This window comes from Zingiber officinale, chromosome 9B (assembly GCF_018446385.1).
Source record: "Zingiber officinale cultivar Zhangliang chromosome 9B, Zo_v1.1, whole genome shotgun sequence".
NCBI lineage: Eukaryota > Viridiplantae > Streptophyta > Magnoliopsida > Zingiberales > Zingiberaceae > Zingiber > Zingiber officinale.
The window spans coordinates 77918942-77940660 of NC_056003.1; the positions used below are offsets into that span (position 1 = coordinate 77918942).

At 40.9% G+C, this 21719-nt stretch overlaps 1 protein-coding gene and 1 non-coding gene across 2 annotated transcripts; one reads left to right on the forward strand and one right to left on the reverse strand.

Moving 5' to 3' along the window:
- Window positions 1-2882: 2882 nt before the first annotated feature.
- LOC122025906 lies at window positions 2883-2988 on the reverse strand. The gene has a single exon (XR_006123920.1). It is a non-coding gene; the product is annotated as a small nucleolar RNA R71 (small nucleolar RNA).
- A 1108-nt stretch (window positions 2989-4096) lies between these two features.
- LOC122023076 lies at window positions 4097-5023 on the forward strand. The gene is made up of 2 exons (XM_042581169.1): window positions 4097-4429; window positions 4943-5023. The coding sequence occupies exons 1-2, from the start codon at window positions 4097-4099 to the stop codon at window positions 5021-5023; spliced, it is 414 nt and encodes a 137-aa protein (XP_042437103.1).
- The last annotated feature ends 16696 nt before the right edge of the window (window positions 5024-21719 follow it).

The following is a 21719-nucleotide window of genomic DNA, read 5'->3' on the forward strand; positions in this document are numbered from 1 at the left end:
GGGAGTGAAAGAACTCAAGTTAAATTAAATATTTTTTTTAAAAAAATAATATTTTTTCAAAATTTAAAGTATTCTTTTCAAAATTTTAAAATAGTGTTCTTTAAAAAGTTCAAAGTATTTTTAAAAGGAAGTCCAATCTAAAAAAATTAAAGTTTTTATGTACTTAACTAAGTTTTTTACTAAGTAATTAACTAAGTTTTAATAAAGCTAAGTATTTGATAAAGTATTGTTAAGTATTTGAAATCATTTTTTTTAGCTAAGTATTTTTATAAAGAATTTTCAAAACTTAAAGTTTTTCGAAAAAGCTAAGTATTTAGATAAATTTTGAAAATCTTTCTAAAGCTAAGTATTTAGTTTTTTAAAAAAATCTTTAGTTAAATTTTTTAAAAAAGATTTTTTTTTTTGCTAAATACTTAGTCAAATTTTTCTAAAGCTAAGTATTTAAATCCTTTCAAAGGTATTTAGCTAAGCATTTAAAAGCTTTTATCAATTTTTTTTTTAAGATAACTGCTTGTTAGGTATTTAAAAGTTTTTTTTTCAAAAAACTTAACTAAGTGTTTTAAATTCCTCTCAAAATTAAAATTGTTTATTTAATGGGGAACTTAGTGATGTAATTATGACAGCGATTAGAAGTTTTTTTTACTATCTTTACAAATCAATTTTTTTTTCTCTTAGTATCTTTTTGATATATGTCAAAGGGGGAGAGAAAGGTTAAAGTTAAGTTAACTATATAACCTTTGATTAAGGGGGAGTATAAGGGAATTATTTTTCAAATTATTTTACTTATACATAAGTTCTTTTGATGCTTAAGTTCTAACGCTAGGTCCTAGGGGGAGGTAACCCTAGGTGGTGGAATGTCCTAGCTACGGTTAGGCAAGACAAAGTCTTGACGGGTCAAGCACTTTGGGCGAAATCCTAGAGTCAGGGACTCTAGGTGAAAATCCAGATGGTCGTGAACCAGGTCGAAGTTTGAACAAGACGTGGAGCGGACATTCAGTATGAAGACCTGAAGTCTCAGACGCTGAGAAAAAGTCTAGACGGTCAGGAGGATTGCTCTTGCAGAAAGGTACACTGTCTTGAGAGGAGTAGGTGAGGATGCGTTCCCCCGAGGAGGGAAAAATAGGTGTCGATTTGACCTAAAATTTTAGCGAAATTCAAAGTCAGAACTAGATAGTTAGAGGCTATCAAATTTATATTTTACATATATTTTATACTGCCTAGACTAACTTTATTTTATAGGAAAATAAGTTGCTGAAAAAGTCAATCTGAGCGTCAGAAAGGGTCCGGGCGCCTGGAATGCCAAGACTTATCTCGTCGCCAGTTTAGAGTGTGCTGATTAGAAGGGATGACATCACAGTCCAGGTGCCTGGAAGGGATCCAAACACTCGGAACAGCCTATATAAGTAGCATTCAACCAAGAGCCAGATACACAGCTTGCATTTACGATTGCTTTCTTCTCTAGCGTCTATGGAGTAGAGTCTTTGTTCTAGGACGAGGGAGTAATTGTGGATTGGTTTGATGAAAAAGTCATAACATGTTTATATTCATTGAATGATTTCGCTTGCTTTGTTTTGATTCCTTGATCTCTTTGTCGTGTTGATTGATTATGCAGGAATTGCCAACCTCATAGAGGGGATACCTTAGATCGTACACCTGATGGGCCCTAGTGACAGGGGTAACCTGTTCACGGACATCTAGGGTACTTTCTCGAAAGGAGAGATGACTCCTTCGTAAGGAAGTAAGAGACCAAACCTAGCTTCTTAATTCTATCTTTGATAACATCAGTAAGAGTCGTATCCTTGCGATCTACCAAGGCGCCCTAGTGACAGGGGTTAACCGTGACAGGATTTCGTAGGGATTGTCTTTGTCTGGTGCTCAAAGATAGTTGCTTTAGCATCCGACGAATGCATGCCGAAGGACAATGAGTATAGGATAGTATGTGAGACATCAATACCACCACAATGAAACTAAACTCTTAGAACTCTTCATTAACCAGGTTGATTTCCTCTCGTTGCTAGTTCTCATTCCTCGCTTCCTGATCTTTTCTCTTAGATTACTTACAACCATCGATAGTGTAGCTAATCCTAAGTGTGCCTTCACTAGTGCTTATAACCAGTCCTTGTGGGTTCGATAATCTTTATATTACTGACGACGAATTTGTGCACTTACGGAATCATAACAAGTTTTTGGCGCCGTTACCTAGGACTGCGTCTATAACATTAGTGATAGTCACACTAGATTAGACTAGACTTTGGTTTCTTTACTTTCATTCGTATTTAGAGATAAATAATTTTACTCTTGTTTTTCTTTACTTTCTGCATTTCTATTAAAAACACCAAAAATAACATTATTGCATTTCTCGCCTTTACTATAGTCGATATTTTATTTTTGCATGCGAAGAGCTAACCTTTCAGGACAGCTCCTACCGTTTGATCTAGAGATTGATAGGACTTTTCTAAGGAGAAGAAACCTACAGAAGGGATTCCAAGCAGCACAGGAGTCCTCAGAGATGACTGATAAATTATTAAAGGATTATGCAACACCTTATGCACGAGGGGTTCGGTCTAGCATCACTCGATCGTCAATCGAAGCTAACAACTTTGAGATCAAGCCTGCAGTAATTCATATGGTTCAGCAGAATCAATTCAGAGGAGGACCGCATGATGATCCAAACCACCACTTGGAACTTTTCTACGAGATCTGCGGCACCATGAAAGTAAACGGAGTCCCTCCAGAATTAGTAAGGTTATTGCTCTTCAGATTTTCCCTAAAAGATAGAGCCAACTAGTGGCTAAATTCCCTTCCAGCAAATAACATTACATCTTGGGGGCAGTGTGAGCAGAAATTCCTAGACAAATTCTATCCACCAAGAAAAACTGCCCACATGAGAAACTTGATCGCAAGCTTCAAACAGATAAACTTAGAATCATTATTTGAAGCCTGGGACAGATTCAAGAGCATGCTGAGACAGTGCCCCCATCATGGCCTTGAGAAATGGTTGGTCTTGCACACCTTCTACAATGGAATCAACTATCACACGAAGGTATCCCTCGATTCTGCAGCAGGAGGAGCACTGATGAACAAGAGCCTTGATGAAGCTGAAGAGATCATTGAGAACGTGGCACATAATCACCATTAGTGGGCATCAGAAAGATCAGGTGGTTCTTTCTCAGGGAACCCAATAAAAGCATTAGGGAAATTCGACGTAGATGCAGTCACTCTCATGTCTGCAAAGCTGGACGCTCTGACCAAGAAATTTGAGGCCATGGGAAACAACAACAACACTGCCAATGCGATAGTTTGTGTTTGCGTAATCTACGGAAGTACGGATCATGCTTAAGATACTTGCCCCCTAGGGCCAATACAAGCACAGATAAATCAACTTGAGCAGTGTGATGCAATAGTTAGCTACAACCAAAGGCAAAATAATCCGTACTCCAATACATACAATCCAGGTTGGAGGAATCACCCAAACTTCTCATACAGGAACAATCAGGATCAAGGGCCAGCAAAATAGAGCTATCAACCTGGACAACAGAACTACTCACCTGGGCAGCCGAACTACTCAGCTAGACAACAAACTTTTCAACAGCAACCTTCACAATTATCCAAAATTGAAAAGATGCTTGAAGAAGCTCTCTCAGAACAAAAGGTGATGAAGAATGAGATCAAGCTGTTAACTCAAAGAATGGAGAATTCTGAGAAGCACCAAAAGATGCAAGACAGCCAGATAGCCCAATCTATTTCAAGAGCACAGGGAACATTTCCAGGGAAGCCAGATATAAATCCAGTGGAACATTGCAACCACAGTGAGCTGAGGAGCGGAAGTATTGTGGGAGACCCCCAAATCATTACCCAGAAGGAACCTGACTCAGAGAAGGAGCCCTCTCTCCTAATGCCCAATCAGACTCAAAACAGGGATTGAGAGGAGGCTACTAAAAAGGTTGAAGAAACTCTTCAAGTTTCCCAACAGAATCAGACGATTCCCTTCCCTCAGAAACTGATAACCTCCCAGAAGGATGAAGAGTTCAACTGATTCCTGAAGAAGATCAAGGAGATTTGCATAGAAGTACCACTGATTGATGCACTACACCCAATGCCGAAGTTCGCAAAGTTCTTAAAGGGTATCTTGTCTAACAGGAGGCAGAAGGGTGACTTCGAGACCGTAGTGTTAACAGAGAATTGCACCGCTCTCTTTACGGCAAATTCTTCACCAAAGCTTCAGGATCCAGGAAGTTTCTCCATACCGTGCAAGATTGGATCTAAACTGATACCGAGAGCTTTTTGCGACTTGGGGGCCAGCGTTAGCCTACTTCTATACTCTTTATGCAAGAAGTTGGGCCGCCAGAACATTAAACTGACCACTATGGCACTGCAACTAGCTGACCATTCATGCAGATACCCAATGGGAATAGTGGAAGACGTGCTAGTAGAATTGGGTGGATGTATAGTTCCCAAAGATTTCATTATCTTGGATATGGAGGAAGACCCCAAGATACCGATCATCCTTGGAAGACCATTCCTTGCCACAGCTGGAGCCATCATCGATGTAAAAAGTCACAGATTATCCTTGGAGATCGGGAAAGAAAAGATCGAGTTTAACTTATCTGATTCCTCCATATGCAACCCTCTTCTTAGGGCAATTCTAACAAGATCAACATACACAAAGTCGAGGAGTGCAGTGTCGATGAGAGTTCCCCTCCAGTGAGCAACAAGAAGTACATTTGTCCTGCACGAGTGAAACTGAAGGCGCAGACTGGAGCATTAACCCTTGGAGGAGAGCTGTGCTTCCACGGGTTTAGTCCACATTAACTAAAAATGGGGTTGAGCTAAAGACCTAAAACAAGCGTTTCTTGGGAGGTAACCCAAGTGGTTTTCATTCTAGATTGGTGTTTTCTTTAGCATTTTTATCATTTCTTCACTTTTGGGTGTTCATTTTCAGGATGTGCAGAGCCTCCACAAGCTGGCCGTGAGCATTTCATGGGTGTGGAGGCGTCAGAGGGACCGAAAGAGTGAAAGGTGAGTCATCGTGAGCCTAAAGGAGTCGGCCGTGTGATCCCACACGGTCGTAAGAAGCCAACGGCAGGATGGAGGCCACGACCCATGCAACCCTGCATGACCGTGTGGCCTATGCAGAGAGAAGGAGGGCACAAGCTGTGCCAATTGGCATGGCCGTGAGACGTGCCCAGTGACGAGGAAGGACTGGTCTGTGCCAACCGACACGGTCGTGCGGCCTTGGCCGAAAAGAGAACAGAGGAGGTCGTGCCAATCGACACGGATGTGCAGAGTCATACCTAACCCGACCGTGTCTATAAGACACGGTCGTGCCCCTGCCCGTGTGCGCCACCCTACCCCTCCAAAAACCCTATTTCCATCTCCCTCTCTCCCAAAAGCCTTCCCCTCTCTACTATACACCTCATCAAACCCTGATTTCCCACCTCTAGAGCTCACTTTTGCTTAGATCTGCATCTAGATCTAAAACTTCTTCAAGCCACAAGTCTAAAAAGAAAGAAGAAACTTCCCTATTTTCCCTTCCTTCTCCTCTCCTTTCAACCCATTTCCACAAGAAACTCCTCAAAGCCATGCACCATGTCGCAGATCTTGAAGATACTTCATCGAGGAAGCGGTGGATCTGGCAAAGGAGATGCGTCGGGAGGTGACAAAGGCAAAGGGAAGGCTTCTACTTCAAAAGGAAAAGGAAAAAGGGTGGCACACGACGAAGGTAACGAAAACGAGTTCAATATCATTTTTAGAAATCATGAACACAAATCTAGATATGATATCCTTGTCGCTAGGAAAATTACATGCACTAAATATATGGATACTATTACTATGAACATGTTAGGAATTAGGGATGATGTAGATTGGATAATAAGCTCTTTAGATTGGAATGATATTATGTACGTTCATGTACCGACCTACCCTCGCCTAGTCCTTGAATTTTTTAGCTCACTTGATGTTAAATTTTCTTCTGAAGATGACTATGTAGGGGTCATAACTTTTAGGATGATGAATAAAGAAGTTCGGTGGAATTTTAGTGATTTCAATAATTGTTTTGGTCTACCCATTGGTGGTGCTGAGGATTTGATGATGAAATCAAGTGGAATGAATTTTGGACGTCGATAACTGGATCAAAAGACCCTTATGAGCCCTCTAGAGCCAAAGCATCCCGCATGCAAAACCCGACCTTTAGATACATTCACCGAGTGATGAGCAAAATGATCTTTGGTCGAGGAGAGAGTGATGGGGTAGTTAGAAAGATAGCACTGTATTCTCTTTGGGTGATGTTAAATAAAGTTGATTTGGATTCAGGATTTCATTTTTTGCAAACTTTGTGGAGGGCAGCTAAGGCATCTTCGGGGATGATAGTGTTTGGTGAATTGATCACCCAAGTAGCATTTAATTTGGGTTGTGCACTTGATGGATTAGAGGTGATTCATGGTAATGAAAAGATTGACATCGATTCTTGTCTTGCTATGAAAATGATTTGTCGGGATGAGAATGAGTTTGCTTTCCCTAGAATAAATGGTTTTCCATTACCCCTTCCTTGCCCCGAGCGCACTTCAGTTCGTGATCCCGCGAATTGGGTGATTACTGATTTACACCCCGAGACTATGCCCTCCATTATAGAAGATCCTGAGTACCACCAAGAGCCCTCGCCATCAGGATTCCCGCAGCCTTCTGGATATCCGGAACCTCCTCCAAGACACTCTTTTGCTTATGGCACGGGATCCTCTAGGTTTGATTTTTCTGACTTCCGTACCTCTTTAGACTCCCTTCATGAGAAGCAAAATGCCCAACAATGATTGTTGGAGGGTCGCTTCAAGTTATCTGACGACCAGTTTAGGGAGATACAAGATCATTTTCAGTTCACTAGAGACTTCTATAGTCAGGTGACAGGGTTCATTCAGGACTATGATGTTGACCAGGAAAGAATGAGAAATTTTATAGATGATATGGATATCACTAGACAACAAGTAGACGCCCTATATCAATATCATCAACACCTTGGCCATCTTCCTGGTATGCCTAGATTTTCCCCTGACACACATCGGGGACCTCCTTATCCCCCACCCCGCCACCATATTGATTTCATCGAGACGATGAAAGGTCAAAGTCTGGGGGGGTGTTGTGTCTGTCTGCACAACCTTAGGCAAATCTTCGTGTTTTCTTTTCTTTTTGCATTTTCCTTCTACTTTGCATATTTTTATTTTTAGTTTGTTTTCTGCATTTTTCTTGTTTCATGTTTTTTATTTTGCATTTATGGTTTTGAGGCATATTTGAGAACATCAAACCTTCTACTTTTTCTGCTACTTGTCCGATAGTAAAATGACTAGCATTTTCTTAGTTTATGAGTTGTCAAAATAGTGTTAGTATGTTTCGTGTATCTCTTTTCTCTATCTCTAGTAGCATGAAATAAGCTAAGTATTGTACGGAGTTTGGTATAAGTTTTGGCCTAACCTTAAGGATCTTATTTACACTACACCTAGTACTTAAGCTTAAATAGTAGAAATATTTTTGGAATAGTTATGATTCATCCGAATTGATTAGTACTTGTGTTCCCATGGGGATTTCTTACTTACATTTTGGTTACTGGACAACCTCGGATCATGAAAGCTCATTTGAAAAAATCTAAATCCCAACATATGCATCCTGCATGTGTGATTAATGCTACACACAAAAAAAAAAAGAAAAAAGGGATAAAAAAATAGTTGTCGTGAGTGGAAACTAACAATTCACCCCTTGAGACCGAGTTATGTTACTAGGGAAATGAATGTTATGTTTCTCTTGATTCTGAGAAGTGTCCTTTGAGACCTTGTGTAATTTAAGGAAAATGAACCAAGTGTGTGGCAGGTAAGTGCCTATCACCGAAAACATTAGGAACTCAATCGTATGATGACTTAACTAGGACAAAGAATTGAAACTTGAAGAGTTTGAGCTACTTATTGCACCGAGCACAAAGAACTTATGCTTAGGCCATACTTAGGTAAGTTCACAATCATGTGTAGGTGCAGCGGAGACCGGCAAGAGGGAGTGAATTGCTGAAACCAAAAAAAATAAAACTACCCTTCTCGGATTTCAACTCAGAAATAAATGCAGTAGTAAAATAATAGAGCCAGAAAATAAAAGCAGAAACAGAATTTTAATCAGGTTACAACCAAGAGGGTTGTTAATCCAGGGCAGTGAAAAGCGCACTAAGAAAATTCTCCTTTGCTGAAGGCGGAGAAGCCTTTTACACTCTAATTGCTCAGAACTACTGCTAGGAATTGCTTACAGAGTTGAATGTAGAAGTTGTTATAAATTCCTAGCTCCAGGGGCCTTTAAATAGCCTCTGAAAATCTGATCTCGAGGGTCCAAGGCGCCTCCAATAGGGGTCCAAGGTGCCTCCAAGAGATGAGTGGATAAAACTTTATCCGCGGCTTGAAACGGTCACTTTGACCTATTGAAGGCGCCTCCAAGCTGGCAGCTCCAATTTTAGCTTGGTTTCTTCAGCTTTCGACACTCCGTTCTTTTAGGTGATTGCGGCCAACCGTAATAGGGCTCACCCGAACCCAATTCCCGACCTCCTCCTCGAGCAGCCTTCCGTCCCGGCTTAACGTCCCTCGAACGCCGCACACGCTCTTCACGCCCACCGGAGTACTCTTCCGCAGCTCTCTCGTCCTTCGGACGCACCGAGCCCGTCAGCTCCCTTCCCGTGTCGTCTTTTTCGCTAGCTGCGTCTTCCGCTCGACTTCCTGTGCTCCTAAGCTCCTGCACACTCAGACACAGGGATCAAACATAGCAGGACTTAACTAACTTGGTTGATCACATCAAAACTACCACGGGGTCCAACAATCTCCCCCTTTTTGTTGTGCATCAACCCAAGTTCAAGTTAGGGTGTAAATAGACATAAATAGTAATTTTAAAGGAAATTACTAAACTAACATATTTAAGCATAAATTTGCAATAAATAAAATTACAACATAGTTTAGAAAAAAATATTAAAAAAGTTTTTAATTTTCTAATTTTCCTAACTCCCCCTAAACTTGTACCTTTCTCTCCCCCTTTGATCACAGTAAAAATGTGGTCCTAATTAGAGGGAACTTTTCAAAAATTCCAAGTAAATGAATTTTCAAACGGAACTTTCCAGAAGACTTTTTGAATTTAAAAAAATTCCAAGTAAATGAACTTTTAGTATTTTCCAGAAGAATATTTCTAGAAAAAAAATTCTAAGGATTTTCCAAAAAAAAATTTCAAGTCAAAAAGAAAATTAAGTCTTTAGAATTTTTCCAGGAAAAAATATTTCTAAAAATGAATTTATAAACAAAATTTTCAAAAATGTTTGATTAAACTTTCAAACCATTATTTAATTCTAATTTTTAAATGTTTTTTTAGAAAGTTAATTAAACCTTTCATTTCAATATTTCAGCTTCCAGGTCGTGGCGAGGCACTAGGCCTTTTTGGTTATTGGAGCAACAACCACTTTTTGACAAAGCTTTATAAAAAATTTACTGTTTAATTTTCTTCTCTGAAAGCGCTATGTCTAATATTTCAACTAAGATCAAATATTATGATTTTTAAATTTTCATTTTAATTTCTCATAAGTTCTTAATTCACAGTTTTTTAGAATTATCGCAAAAAATATTGAGCATGCAAAAAATTGTACATTTTCTATTGTTAGTTTGTCAAAATTTTTTAATTGACAAATTGTGTCTTTTAACTCAATATTCTTTAATAGCTTTTCAGTTTTTAATTTAAAATATTCTTTCGATGAAATAATTGGTAATTCACGAAAACCTTTCGACAATATTTCAATTGAACCAATTAATTTGCCAAGAGGTGGAGACCATACCTGACTTACCTTATCGGCGATTGATTCTCCCCTTATTGAGTTGTTTTCATCTTATGATGTTTCTCCCCCTTCATCGATGCTCATTCGTGATGAGCATTCTAGGTCTTCAAGTTGGAGTTCGGTTACTGGTTCTGTCTCGAAACTTACCTCAGTTTCGGACTCTTCTGATGTCGGATCAGTGTCCATCGAGGAGTCGGATTCAACTTCAATTTGTTCTTCATGGAGTTTTAAGAATTTTTCCCAAAGTTCTTTTGCGCTATTGTACTCTCTGACTTTGTCGAGATCTTCATTTGGTATTGTGGTTAGAAGATGAAATTTAGCCCGTGCATTTGCGATAAACTCGTCACGTTGCTTCTCGTTCCAGAGGTATTTCTCGAGCTCTTCTCCGTTTGCTTTCTTTGGTTCTTCATAACCACATTTCATTATTAAATAAATAGAAAAATCAGAGTTAAGGTATACCTCCATCTTTTGCTTCCATGAAGCAAACTCCCCCTCGAATGCAGGTGGGTAGTCATTGTCTCCGGCCATCGTTTTGTTCGTTGTGCGTCAGTTGACGGTTAGTCCTTCTGAGCGGTCTGGCTCTGATACCAATTGTAGGTGCAGCGGAGACCGGCAAGAGGGGGTGAATTGCTGAAACCAAAAAAATAAAACTACCCTCCTCGGATTTCAACTCAGAAATAAATGTAGTAGTAAAATAATAGAGACAGAAAATAAAAGCAAAATAGAATTTTAACCTGGTTACAACCAAGAGGGTTGTTAATCCAGGGCAGTGAAAAGCGCACTAAGAAAATTCTCCTTTGCTGAAGGTGGAGAAGCCTTTTACACTCTAATTGCTCAGAACTACTGCTAGGAATTGCTTACAGAGTTGAATGTAGAAGTTGTTGTAAATTCCTAGCTCTAGGGGCCTTTAAATAGCCTCTGGAAATATGATCTCGAGGGTCCAAGGAGCCCCCAATAGGGGTCCAAGGCGCCTCCAAGAGATGAGTGGATAAAACTTTATCTGCGGCTTGAAATGGTCACTTTGACCTGTTGAAGGCGCCTTCAATCTGGAGGCACCTCCAACCTGGCAGCTCAAATTCCAGCTTGGTTTCTTCAGCTTCTGACGCTCCGTTATTTTAGGTGATTGCGGCCAACCGGAATAGGGCTCACACGAACCCAATTTCCGGCCTTCTCCTCGTGCAGCCTTCCGTCCCGGCTTAACATCCCTCGAACATCGCGCACGCTCTTCACACCCACCGGAGTACTCTTCCGCAGCTCTCTCGTCCTTCCGACGCACTGAGCCCGTCGGCTCCCTTCCCGTGCCTTCCTTCTCGCTAGCTGCATCTTCCGCTCGACTTCCTGTGCTCCTAAGCTCCTGCACACTCAGACACAGGGATCAAACACAGCAGGACCTAACCAACTTGGTTGATCACATCAAAACTACCACGGGGTCCAACATCATGCTTATCAAAGAAACTAGTTGATAGAGTTAGGCGAATGCACTAGGGATTATGAAACACTGGCAGACACTCATGAACATAGTTTGTAGTGTTTTTCTTGAGGATAAGCAAAGGTTCAAGTCTGGGGGTGTGATGTGCGTAAATATTATGATGGTTTATACATGCTTTTAAGCATATTCGCTTGCTTTCTACGTACGTATTCTTTGTATGATCGCCTCTTTTATCATGTATTCATCATATATACTCTTTTGTATGGATACCTACTCTTTGTTTGGTTTTTTGTTGACAGGGACAACTTTCGGAGTGAAAACGACGTTTGTCAACGCACCGCAGCAAGCCAGAGAACACGACTGTGCAAACCTTGCACGACCGTGTGGCCAAACAGAAGGGAAGATGTGTACAACTGTGCGACCCTTGCACGGCTGTGAGGCCAAACTAGGGGTGGATCAGAACATGATCGTGCAACCCTGCACGGCCGTGCACCCCATGACCGAGGCCAAGCAGCACACGGTCGTGCAACCCTACACGACCCTGTCCCCAGGAACCAAGCCCCAGCATCACACGGCCGTGCCAATTGGCACGACCGTGCAGCACATCCAGAGCCCAGTTAGGGCACGGTCGTGCCATCCTTGCACGGCCGTGCCATCGCGCTGTGCCCTAGCTTATAAAAGGGGTTTTAACCCCTTTTCCAAGGGGGGAGAGCCGGGAGGTGAGCCGTCAAGAGGAGATTCATTCTGGTGCCACTCCACGCCATCCAAGACATCGATCTAGTGACCTTCCATAACCACCTCAACTCTAGAAGCAAAGGATTGGATCCAGAGATCACTCATTGTCATTGGATAAGCATACTTCTTCTTTCTCTCTTTGCTTTTGAGGATTGTATGTTTAGATTTACCATGTCTTCGGTTCTTCTCTAGCATCTATGGAGTAGAGTCTTTGTTCTAGGATGAGAGAGTAATTGTGGATTGGTTTGATGTAAAACTCATAACATGTTTATATTCATTGAATGATTTTACTTGCTTTGTTTCGATTCCTCAATCTCTTTGTCGTGTTAATTGATTGTGCACGAATTGCCAACCTCGTAGAGGGTATACCTTAGATTGTACACCCGAGGTGCCCTAGTGACAGGGGTGGCCCGTTCACGGACATCTAGGGTACTTCCTCGAAAGGAGAGGTGACTCCTTCGCAAGGAAGTAAGAGACCAAACCTAGCTTCTTAATTCTATCTTTGATAACATCAGTAAGAGTCGTGTCCTTGCGATCTACCGAGGTGGCCTAGTGACATGGGTTAACCGTGATAGGATTTCGTAGGGATTGTCTTTGTCTGGTGCTCAAAGATAGTTGCTTTAGCTTCTGACGAATGCATGTCGAAGGACAATGAGTATATGATAGTATGAGAAATATCAATACCACCACAATGAAACTAAACTCCTAGAACTCTTCATTAACCAGGTTGATTTCCTCTCGTTGCTAGTTCTCATTCCTCGCTTCCCGATCTTTTCTCTTAGATTACTTTCAACCATCGATGGTGTAGCTAATCCTAAGTGTGCCTTCACTAGTGCTTATAACCAGTCCTTGTGGGTTCGGCAATCTTTTATATTACTGATGACGAATCCGTGCACTTATGGAATCGTAACATCGACTGATCCCATCGTTCGGTCGATCGATTTGTAGCTCATCTGGTCCGATCAACTTGGCTTGACCACACTGATACCTATCCATTGTTCGATCGACTGAACCCCAGGTTTGGTCGACCGATCCCTTTTTCGAACTCGATCAGCTCGCTGAAAATCTGATCCTTCTGTTTGAGTGTTCAGTCGATCGATATGGACGTTCGGTTGACCGATAAAGGTTGAATCTAACCCTGCAAAAAGTGTTAGTCTCCTATAAAATAGAGTTAGACAAATAGCAAATAAAGTAATATGAAAGAATAACTTTTGACAGCCTCCAGACTATCCAGTTCTAACTTTCGGATTTCCTCTAGAAACCTTAGGTTGAATCGACGCCTACTGTTCCCTCAATGGGGAATGCGTCCTAGCCTACTCCTCTCAAGAGAAATTACCTGTTGCCAGACCGGTCCTCCAGACCAACTAGGCTTTTGCTCAGTGCTCGAGACTTCAAGTCTTCATGCTGGGCATCCGCTCCATGACTCATCCAGACTTTCATATGGTCTCTACCACTAGGATTTTCGCCTAGAGTCCCCAACTCTAGGATTTTTCCCAAAGTTCACAACCCGCCAAGACTTTCCACTTAGGGTTACCATCCCCTAGGACCTAGAGTTACCTCCCCCTAGAGTTTTTCACCTGTCTAGAATCCACTAGGACTTTTACCTAAGTACAATTAGGACTTTCCTGCACACTTGGTTTAACACTTGTTAGATCACAAGACAACTTAACTTTGAACCCTTTGTCATTATCAAAATATAGGTTTGATTATCTGGTGCTTCTTGCACTAATAATTATTACACTTCACTTAAAGTTTGTTCCAAAAGGTGGATCTAGTGCAATAGTCATGATTCATTTGGTTGGACTAGTACCATAGTGACCATAGTACACCTTTTTCCCAACATCTTAGTCACTAGATTATGCTCAATTTGTTATAGACCATTTGGAAAAATCTAAATCCCATGTGAGAGGAAAAGAAAAGAAGAGAAAACATTTGAGATGTAATAAAAATATTTGAGTGGAAAGAAAAAAAATAGAAAGTAAAAGAGTGGAAATAAAGGAATGAAAAAATAGATGTCATGGATGGAAAGGATAATATGCCCCTTTAAATCTGAGTTAGATTATTAGGGAAATATTTATCCATTTTTGTCGATACCAAGTATACCTTTAATATTTAGTGTTGGGAAGAGGGGATGAACCTCACATATGGTAGGTAAGTGTCTAACATTGCAAACTTTGAATTCATTGAGTTCATTGAAGTTAGGGAGAATGTTATTCACATGCATCTTAGATATTGATGTTTTCTTGAGAATAACCAAGGGTTTGGTCTGAAGGCTTTTGGTGCGTCTATTTTATATAGGGATTTTGATATATTTTGATGCATTTCTTAACCTACTTTGCATGCAAATATTTCATAGTTTCATCTCTTTATGCTTCATTTCAATACATTTTCATTTTAGGACACTGTTCTTGTGCATTTCTTGAGTTAGGGCATAGAATGGAGCAAAAATAAAGATTGAAAATAAAGTTGGGAGGCTTCCATAACAGAACACAAGCAGTCGTGCCCAGCGGCACGCCCCATGTTCCATTTAGCTTCTGATCTAGAGTGCCCGTGCTTAGTGGTACGGGTCGTGTCCAACATCCAACACCGAACATCGGTGCCCATGCCTAGTAGTTCAACCCATTTTCGACCATTCTCTATGAAGTGCATAGATTATATATGCATTTAGACCATTATTAACGCACATTCACTTGCATTTCTTATATTTGATTTATGTTATCACACTTCTTTTCATCATTTTATTAGCATGCTACTTGTTTTATTCGGAGATTTGCTCCTCTTTGTGTTTTCATTGACAAGATATATTTTAAAGTAAAAATGGAGTAAAAAATCTTAGAACTTGAAGGAGCACACTCCTTTTAGGGTCGATTTGTAGCTAGAGGGGGGGGTGAATAGCTCATCATGTTCGCTGTCTTGCTTTGGTGTTGTTTATATGCAGCAGAAAGACTCGAAATAAGACTCACAATGCTAACACAAGGATTTACTTGGTATCCACCTCAAAAAGAGGTGACTAATCCAAGAATTTGACCCTCACTCACTCATCTACTATGAAAACACTCCTTCTCAGTAATTACCGAAGGCGGAGAAGCCTTGTACAACCTCTTAATATAAGCAGAAAGAGAAACAAGCTTATACAATAACAAATCTTACAAGATTTACATTGAGGAAACCCTAGCTTGCTTCTCCTTCTTGTGTGGAATGCCTCTTGACCTTGGAAGTGCAGAAACACCTTGCTCCAAGAAGCTTCAAGAACTAGCGTAAATTTGTGAGAGATAATCGCAAGAGGTGGAGAGGAAGAACTGCCGAATCACTACAAAGAAGATGACTTTAAACTCGATACTTCCTTCACAACGGTCACATCCCAATCGATTAGGGAGGCTTGAATCGATCAATCGATCGAATCAGAGCACCTCTATGCTCTGCTAGAAAAAGCCTGAATCGATTGTCCGATTGATTCAGCCTTCATCGCGTAGCGCGCGATTTCCAGCTGCCAATCGATCAACCGATGGATTAGTGGTGCCCAATCGATCGGATGATCAATTGGGAAGGCTTCTATGCGCGCGATATAAGCTCCCAATCGATCTGCCGATCGATTGAGCTGCTATTTATCGCAGCACTCTACCAATCAATCGGCTGATAGATTGGGCTTCGGTTCAATCGATCGGCTGGTCGATTGACCACCCTTGACTTGCTTAACTCAAGCTCAAGGGCCTTCAATTCTAACATCCAGTCAATCGTAACCTATTGAAACTCCTCATGCCTAGCATCAGGTCAACCTTGACCTGCCAGGACTTCTTCACCAGGTGTCCGGTCAATCCTTTGACCCACTTAGACTTTTCTCCTCGTGCCAAGTGTCTCGTCATCCTTGACCCACTTGGATTTACCGTCTCGTGCTGAGTGTCTGGTCCTCCATGACCCACTTGGACTTCCACCATATGTCTGGTCACCTTTGACCCATCTGGATTTCCTCGTGCCAAGTATCAGGTCAATTCTTTGACCTACTTGGGCTTCCCAACACCAGGTGTCCGGTCAACCTTGACCTACCTGGATCTCCATTTGTTTGGCTTCACTCACCAGGTCTTTCCATCTACCTAGCTTCACTCACTATGACTTTTCATCTATTTGATTTCACTCACCAAGACTTTCACCTAGCTTCACTCACTAGAATTTTTCCACTGCTCGGCTTCACTCACCGGGACTTTCAACTGCCTAGCTTCACTCACCAGGATTTCTAACTGCCTGACTTCACTCACCCGGACTTGCCTTTGCCTAACCTCTAGTTAGGGCTTTACCAGTCATGTATCCAATCAACCTTGATCTACTTGACTCTTCTTTACATCAAACTGGTTAAACCTTAACCAAAGGGGAATTGCATCAACAATCTCCCCAATCGGACGATTGCACCTGCAATCTCCACATATTGTCAAACATCGGAATCTAAACATCAAGACTCAAGCTTGAGCCAACTCAAGCTTAGTCAACTTGGTCAACCTAACCCAGGGGATATTACACCAACAATCTCCCCCTTTTTGATGTTTGATAATACCTTTAAGTTAGACTAATCCCATAGCCTCAACTTTTTATTCATGCCAATGCATGAATGAGGGTTTCCTTCATTCTCTCCCTTTCCTAGAGAGTATTCTCCCCCAAACTTTCCTAGAGGGGCAATGAAGGCCTAACTTATATTCTACATTCTCCACCTATTGGCATACATCAAAAACTCTCTGTATCAAATGTCCACCCTTGAGAATTAAGTCTAATGAAGGTTAACCACCTTCCATGGTGTTTGAAAAATTAATTTTCATGTCCTTAAAGAATAACTTGTTGGCGTAGTAGAGCCGGTAAGAGGACGCAGCGTCTGTTAAAAAAAAAATACAACCTTTCTCTATTTTTCCAACTCGGATCAGTAGAAATATCACAATTATAATAAACTAAAATAAACAACTATTTAGAAATAAAAGAGGTAAATAGATTTGACTTGGTTACAACTTAGGTGGTTGTTAATCCAAGGCGGTTGCAAAGATCTACTAGAAATATCTCCTTCGTGTAGGCGGAGAAGCCTCTTATACTCTTTGAAAAGATCAGAAAAACTCTAGGAAATGATTACAGTAGTTGTTGTCCTATTTCGTAGCTCTAGAGGCCTTTTTATAGCTTTGGGAAATCCTATCTGAAGCTTGAGGGTACCTCCAAGGTGGATGGAGGGCACCTCCAGCAAGGTAGGAGCGGATAAAGCTTTATCCGCTGCCAACGACTATTTTGGCCAGTCGAGGGCTCCCTCCATAGGCATGGAGGGCGCCTCCCATGCTTATGGAGGGCGCCCTCCGCCTCAAGTAGGCGGAGGTGCATGTGGCACCTCAGAGGCGCCTTCAACCTCTGTTGAGGGTGCCTCCAGCGGGTGTGCTAAGCTACTTTCGCTCTCCTGCTGCTCCGATCGCCTAGGTGATTGCGGCCAATCGAAATAGGGCTTACCAGAACCTAATTTTTGGCCTTCTACTCGAGCAGGCTTCCACTCTGGCTTCTCATCCCTCAAACGTCGCGCATGTTCTTCTCGTCCACTAGTGTACTCTTCCACAGCATCTCGTCCCTCGGACGCACCGTGCCTGTCGGCTTTTTCCCGTGTCATCTTTCTCATTAGTTGCGTCTTTCGCTCGACTTCTTGTGCTCCTAAGATCCTACACACTTAGACCAAGGGATCAAAATTAAACAGGACCTAACCTAACTTGGCTGATCACATCAAAACAACCACGGGGTCCAACAATCTTCCACTTTTTGATGTGCATCAATCCAAGTTTAAGTTAGGGTAAAAAGTAAACAAGTAGCAATAAAATAATTTGCAAATAAAACATTTTAAGTATAAAGTTTACAATAAAGAAATTACAACACTAAGTATGAAATAAAGTGATTTATCAAAATTCAGACTTATAAAATAGATTTAGCAAAAATTTAAAATTTTGATAAAATTCTAACTCCCCTTACTCCCCCTAAATTTGTACATATTCCTCCCCCTTTGATTACATTAAAAAGAGGGTAAAAAAAATTGGAAATTTTTGAAATTAAGTTTTAGGGGAAAACACTTGAGTTAATAAAACAAGTAAAAGAAATTCCAAACAATTACTAAGTTTGTGAAGATTTTCAAATAATTGAATTGTTTTAAAAACATTATCTTAATTAATTTCACAAGCTTATCAGTTTATCAATTAAATATTCAATTCAATAATCGGCTTCCAGGCAGTGGCGAGGCACTAGGACTTCTTAGTTATTGGATCATCTATTGGACCCCGTGGTTGTTTTGATGTGATAAACCAAGTTAGGTTAGGTCCTGTTTGGTTTTGATCCCTGTGTCTAAGTGTGCAGGAGCTTAGGAGCGCAGGAAGTCGAGCGGAAGACGCAGCTAGCGAAAAGGACGACATGGGAAGGGAGCCGACGGGCTCAGTGTGTCCGAAGGATGAAAAAGCTGCGGAAGAGTACACCGGTTACCGAGAAGAACATGCATGACGTTCAAGGGACGAGAAGCCGAGGTGGAAGTCTACTCGAGGAAAAAGTTGAAAATTAGGTTTGGGTGAACCCTATTTCGGTTGACCACAATCACCCATGCTATCGGGCCTTCAGAAGCTAAAGAGAAGATGAAGAAGTGCTGCAAAAGCATCTAGAGGCGCTCTCAACAACTGTTGAGGTGCCTCCGCCTTCACCAGAGTGAGGGCGCCCTCTACTGCATTGAGGGCGTCCTCAACAGCATTGAGGGCACCCTCAATGCCCTTTAGGGCGCCCTCAACTAGGTCAAACAGACCGTTTGCGAGTGGATAAAGATTTATTCACTTATCCCCTTGAAGGCGCCCCAACCCCTTTGGAGGCACCCTCAAGACTCGAGATAGGATTTCCAAGAGCTATATAAATGCCCCTGGAGCTAGGAAGTTATTTATTCAACTCTGTTTCAATTTCTAGCAACATCCAAACTTTCTTAGTGTATAAAAAGGCTTCTCCGCCTACAATAAAGGAGTCGTTTCTAGTAGAGCTATTCAACCACCTTAGATTAACAACCACCTAGGTAGTAGCCAAGTCAAATCCCTGAGTTTTCTTTCCTTCTTTTCTGATATTTTTTTAATTTTATTGTTACTCTTTTAGAGTTGAAAGTACGAGGAGGGTAGTTCTTATTTTACAGGCAATTCATCTCTCCCCTCTTGCTGACCCCGCTGCACCAACAAGTGGTATCAGAGCTAGACCGCCTCTGAAGGATTGATCGTTGATTGAAGCATCAAGATCAAGACGATCGCTGGTGCAAGTATTCATCTCTCGAAATTTGACGGAGACTTCGCTACATGGAAACACTGAATGGAGGTATTCTTCAAAACATAATTTGATATTATTTTAATTATGAAATATGGTTTTGCAGCCCCTAAAGACAAGGAAGAATATAACTAAATGAAAAAGGAGCAAGTTGATTTTGTGGCCAACGGAAAGGTAGAGTTCCATTTGCTCAGTGTCCTGCCACCCCCAGGAAGTAAGTCAGATTGGAAGCTACAACTCCGCCAAAGACCTCTGGGAAAATTTCCTGGAGCTCCACGAAGGCACTTCAGAAGTGAAGTTAGCAAAGCGTGAAATCCTCCGGACTCAGCTGACAAATCTCTGGATGAACAATGGCGAAAAGGTAGCACAACTCCAAGTGAGAATCAAGGAGCTAATAACTCAACTGAACAACCTTAGAGAATCGGTAAAAAACCGAGACTCGATCCAGTATGCACTCAACACCTTCCCAAAAACTCCAGAATGGGCGTCCTTAGTAGATGCATACTACATCTCTAAGGACTTTGAGGTAAGTACGCTAGAAAACTTATTTTCAACTTTTGAACTTCACGAGTCTTGAATTGTAGAACCTAAATAAATAGAGAAGTCAAATCTCAATGTTGCCCTATAAGCGGAGATGGACGATCCCAACTCCGAAGCAATGATCGATGAAAATGAAGCGGCGCTATTGGTAAGAAAATTAACTAAGTTTATTAAAACTAATAAATTTAGATTGCAGTCGAGAAAGAATCAACGCAACTGAAGAACAGTCTGATGCTACAACTACAACGAGGAAGGACACATCGAGGATGACTGCCCAAAGTTGAAGAAAAGGGACAAGGAGAAGTCCCAAAGACCGATGTCCACTAATCGCAAGAGTCTAAAGGCTACATGGGATGATTCATCATCCTCTAAATTTGAAGTCGAAGCCTTCTCGAGATTAGCACTGATGGCCAACCATCAAGTAGAAGAAGATGAGACCAACTCAGAAATGAGCATAGATGAAGGGGGAGGATCATCAGAAGAAGAAAGTTGTGATGAAGGGGGAGCATCGAAAATTGAGGTAAGTATGGTGCGTGCTCTAACTCCCAAGCAGTCTTTTCAATTCATTAAAGTTCTTACTAAAGACTTAGTTAAGTTAGAAAGGGAGAATGATGAGTTAAAATTAAACTTAGCAAAAGTATGTCCTCTAGAAATGTACGATAATAAAAAATTAGAGAATGAAAAATTGAAAATTGAAATTGAAAAATGATCATGCATGCTTAAATAAATTTCAAAAAACAAAATTTAGAACTTATGGGAAATTAAATTGGTATATTAAACATCACTAAGGGAAACTTAGAAAAAAAATCCCAGAAATTATATACCCCCTAAGTTTTTTATTATTCCAGTAGAAAGGAACCTATACTGGGTTCCAAAATCTTTTCTAGACTAAATTTTTGTAAGTTAGCTCTTTCAGCAAGAAAAATTAAACAGTTAATTTTTTTTATGAGGCTTTGTCTAAAAAAGTGGTTGTTGCTCCAATAACCAAGAAGGCCTAGTGCCTCGCCACTGCCTGGAAGTCAAAATATTGAAATAAAATATTTAATTAACTTACTGATAAATCATGAAAATAGAAATTAAACAATGCTTTAGCAAGTTTTTTTAAATATTTGTTGGAAATTTCTCAAAAAATACTTTGTTTAAATTGCCTAAAAGTTAGAGTTCTTTGTTAACTTAGAATTTCTTTTGAAAAATTCCTACCCCATTTTATGTTGTGATCAAAGGGGGAGAGATAGGAACAAGTTTAGGGGGAGTTAATATTTTTTAAAATTAGTACATAAATTTTTTTTAGAAACAAGATAATATTTTTTAAAATCTTTTGTTTACTTAGTGTTGCAAATTCTATTATTGCAATCATTATGCTTAAAATGTTAGTTTAGTAATTTTTTAAATTACAACTTGTATGTTTTTTTACCCTAACTTAAACTTGGGTTGATGCACATCAAAAAGGGGGAGATTGTTGGACCCCGTGGTTGTTTTGATGTGATCAACCAAGTTAGGTTAGGTCTTGTTTGGTTTTAATCATCCCTGTGTCTAAGTGTGCAGGAGCGTAGGAAGTCGAGCGAAAGACGTAGCTAGTGAGAAGGACAGCACGGGAAGGGAGCTGACGAGCTTGGTGCATCTGAAGGATGAAAGAGTTGCAGAAGAGTACACCGGTGGATGAGAAGAACGTGCACGACGTTCGAGGGATGAGAAGCCGGGGCGGAAGCCTGCTCGAGGAGAAGGCCGGAAATTGGGTTCGGGTGAGTCCTATTTCGATTGGCCATAATAACCCAAGCTATCAGGACTTCGGAAGCTAAAGAGAAGATGAAGAAGTGCTGGAAAAGCAGCTGGAGGCGCCCTCAACAACTGTTGAGGTGCCTCCGCCCTCACCAGAGTGAGGGCGCCCTCAACTGCATT